At 43.0% G+C, this 3,788-nt stretch overlaps 1 protein-coding gene across 1 annotated transcript; it reads left to right on the forward strand.

Annotated features, from left to right (window-relative positions):
* Window positions 1-1,877: 1,877 nt before the first annotated feature.
* LOC133103632 (acyl carrier protein, mitochondrial) lies at window positions 1,878-2,526 on the forward strand. Its single transcript, XM_061209100.1, has one exon. The coding sequence runs from the start codon at window positions 1,878-1,880 to the stop codon at window positions 2,346-2,348; it is 471 nt and encodes a 156-aa protein (XP_061065083.1). The 3' UTR covers window positions 2,349-2,526.
* Window positions 2,527-3,788: the final 1,262 nt, after the last annotated feature.

Consider the following 3,788-nt stretch of genomic DNA (forward strand, 5'->3'; position numbering starts at 1 on the left):
TGATCTCCAGCTAAATGAAGTATGCTTAATGTTGTAGTTTAAGGCATTCTGTTTATTTCCAGAATTCTCTCGAGATCTTTACGCAGAAACATGGCTACCCTCATTCTCCATCTTTGAAATTGACTCAAAGTCTCTTCTTTAGAGGGTTTATTATTAAGATATTTGTCTGTATGATGTAGTCACCTAAAGACAAAATAATTTCCTGTTCCCTTTTTTCCTTTGTTTGTCCCTTAAAAGTTCTTCTTGTTTTCTTTCAATTCTCCTCTTTTCAGGCTTTACTTGTTTGGAAAAGAGTTTTTAAAAGTTAAGCTATCGGCCATCCACTCCTAGGTATTTACCCAAGAGAAATGAAAATGTATATTCACACAAAGACTTGTGCGTGAATGTTCATAGCAGCTTAGTCATAATAGCCCCCAAATAGAAGCAACCCAAATATCCATCAGCAGGCGAATGCGTACTCAAATTGTGGTAGATTCATCCAATGAGATACCACTCAACCATGAAAGAAACAAACTCTTGATATAGCCAACGAAATGGATACATCTCAAAACATATTATGTTGAGCAAAAAACAAAACAAAACAAAACTAGACACTAAAGATACATACTATGTGAATACGTTTATATCAAGTTCAAGAACAGACAGAACTAATCCAAAGTAATGAAACCAGCTCAGTGGTTGCCTTTGACTGAAAGTGGTATAAAGGAACTCTTTGGGGTATGGAAAATGCTCTATATCTTGACTGGGTTGCTGGTTATATGGGTGTATATATTTGTCAATATTCATTTAAAATTAAGCATTGCACTGTATGTAAATTTACCTCACTTAAAAGAAACCCCCTCCCCCAATTTTGCGTTGATCTGGCACTTACAGAAGATTGGACTACCAAGGCCACATTTTTCATGCCATTGAGCCCGGCTAACCTATATGTCAGCCACGTGGAAACTTCTCAGAAGGCACCCAATGGCTGGTGGATCTTGAGTAAGATACACTCTTCCAAGAAAACTGCTGTAAAACGTCCTTGTTGGCAGCTGTCTTACAGTGGGGTTCTGCAAAAGTTGAGCCTGAGACAAGGACTTGGATGCAGGTGGTTCATCTGGGAGGTGTGCCCAGGGAGCAGGGAGAGTGAGCAGGGAAGGAGGGGATGCCAGCACAGCAAGACCACACTGGAGTCGGCCAGGCCTGGATTCCATCAGGAGCTCTGAAAAGGACACAGTGTTCCTCCCAGAACTGTCCAGAAAGGAAGAGTGGCTGGCGCTCTACCACCAACTCCTGTCTGCGTTGGTTGGAAGCCTCCCTCCCCTGGAAATGCGTTTCCAGGCTGCGCTTGTGGATTTGCACTGAGCTCTCCTGCCATTTTAGGCTCCAGGACAAAACCAGACAGTCATGGAGCACGTTCTTGAAGGCAAGATGCTGTCAGCGTGACTCTGAGCTCACAAGGGGATGGGTCCACCTCGGCTGCAGCTGACACGGGGGTAGGCTCAGGGGATGAGACGTGGGGCACCAAAGTGTCTGCCACTGTCACTACATGGGCTGGATTGCTGCAAGGATCTGTCAGGTAAACTTGGGGGACCCACTGGTGTATTCACTTTGTGAAAATTCCTGAGCCATTTCTAATTTGTACACTTTTCTCCATATTTTTTAAATCAATTAAAAGTTTCCCCAAAAAGCAAGTGGAATTTTTTTATCCTACTTTTGAACACACACACATGCGCGCGCACACACACACACAGATCTTTATATGACTGTAAAACATGCTGGAAATGATTAAAAAAATAAAGAATACAAGTCAATATCTTCTAACTTCCCATCTTTCACAAAAGAATTACAAATGCAAGTTAGGAAATATACCTGCATTCAAAATTCAATTGTTAGCCATGGCGGCTCGTGTCCTTTGCGCGTGTGTCCGCCGACTGCCCGCCGCCTTCGCGCCGCTGCCCCGGCTTCCCACGCTGGCCGCGGCCCGGTCACTCTGCACTACCCTGTTCCCCGCGGGGGCCAGGGCGAGGCCTGGGGCTCCGCATCCGGCCTCGGTGCTCACGCAGGTTCCAGGTGGAGTTACACCGCTGTGCCGCCAGTATAGTGATGCACCCCCTTTGACATTAGAGGGAATCAAGGACCGTGTTCTTTACGTCTTGAAACTCTATGACAAGATTGACCCAGAAAAGCTCTCAGTAAATTCCCATTTTATGAAAGACCTGGGCTTAGACAGTTTGGACCAAGTGGAGATTATCATGGCCATGGAAGACGAATTTGGGTTTGAAATTCCTGATATAGACGCGGAGAAGTTAATGTGCCCACAAGAAATTGTAGATTACATTGCAGATAAGAAGGATGTATATGAATAAAATATCAGACCCCTTTTCTTCACTGAGAGAAGACTCAGAAGATGCTGGCGAGTGTCTGGAAGTGAGAACGCATCTCTGCATCATTGCTGACTTTGACAGAGTAATTCTGTTTAGACTTGTACTTAAATTGTCTTAAGTGTTTTTGCCTGTTGAAAGTAAATCTATAAAACCAAAAAAAAAAAAAAAAAAAAAAAAATTCAATTGTTACATTACACTCTGATTCAGTACCAAGTCTCAGAATAATCTGGTAGATTTTTTCTCCCAGTAGATGTTGTAAACCTTTGTCCCCACTTAAAAAATCACTTCCAAAACAGAAGCAGCAGAAAAACATCCAGCTTTATCATTTAAGAATATTTAGAAAACTGAACCAGAGAGGAATCTCAGATTGACTTTCTTAAGAGTTTGATATTATCTGATATTATCCTTGAGGTTTGCAGAGCAATGTCATCTACCTTAAGAGCAAAAGGGAGTTTTATACTTATTCTTTTGATGAGGATTTTGACGGTAAAATAGACAAATTCCGAAAACTCACATCAAACAAATTTTCCATTCCTCAAAACCAACAGGCATGCCTTCTATTCCCTCATCGCATCTCAACAATTACCTGCTTTAGACCCTGCTGAGTATCAGCTAAGGTTTGCCAAAATATTTGACCCACAGAGGGGTTGGAGAGGACCTTACTGGCTAATGCTCCCTGCTCTAGCTGTGAGTGTCTCACACTCAGAAGGCAGAATGCTCTGTGAAATGGAAATACAAATAAAATATCGAAACTATGATCCTTTGCATCAAGAAAAGGCAGAATGCATTCCACAAAGAATGAAATGTCTCTGGTTTCTAGGTATGGAAATCTAGGGAAGCTGGAGGGAAGATGTTCTAGAAACCCAGTCAGAAAAATGAGATAAATCCCCGGGAATGAAAAAGTAAAAAATATAAATAAAACAAAAGCTGGGGAACAGCGAGGAGTGTCTCATGCCAAGCTGGTGGTGGCAAATCTTCCTAACAGGATGTTCCGTCCAAAGGGCGTTTCTTGTCCCTGTGTTCCTTGGTGTCGTCATGGTCAAAGCTCCTCTTCAGGGAGCTGACCTTAGCAGAGCTTCTAAACCGCCTGCACAGATTTCGTTCAGCCAGGTGACCTACCCACCCAAGACCGCACAGCTAGTTGGCGACTCAGCAGAGCATGCAGTGAAGTCAAAGGGACTTTCCTTCCACGTTCCTTTTGTCACCTTATGCTCTCAATGTCCTTCCACGAGTGGCCCTAAGTCAGTTCCTGGTGAGGAACTGGATTTCTCTTACAAGTGGTGTTTGACCGTCAATTCTGAGGGTTTAACAAGACACTTCCTTTAGTTATGTTTTCAAAAAACCTTTTTCTCAGCCAAGGAAAACCTACCTAAAGAGCCCACAGCACTGTATCGATCTGATGAATTTGTAGAAAATGAAGGC

Source organism: Eubalaena glacialis, chromosome 13 (assembly GCF_028564815.1).
Source record: "Eubalaena glacialis isolate mEubGla1 chromosome 13, mEubGla1.1.hap2.+ XY, whole genome shotgun sequence".
Lineage (NCBI taxonomy): Eukaryota > Metazoa > Chordata > Mammalia > Artiodactyla > Balaenidae > Eubalaena > Eubalaena glacialis.

Coding starts and splice junctions, on each gene's coding strand:
- LOC133103632 (XM_061209100.1), top strand. CDS start 1,878: ATGGCGGCTCGTGTCCTTTGCGCGTGTGTCCGCCGACTGCCCGCCGCC.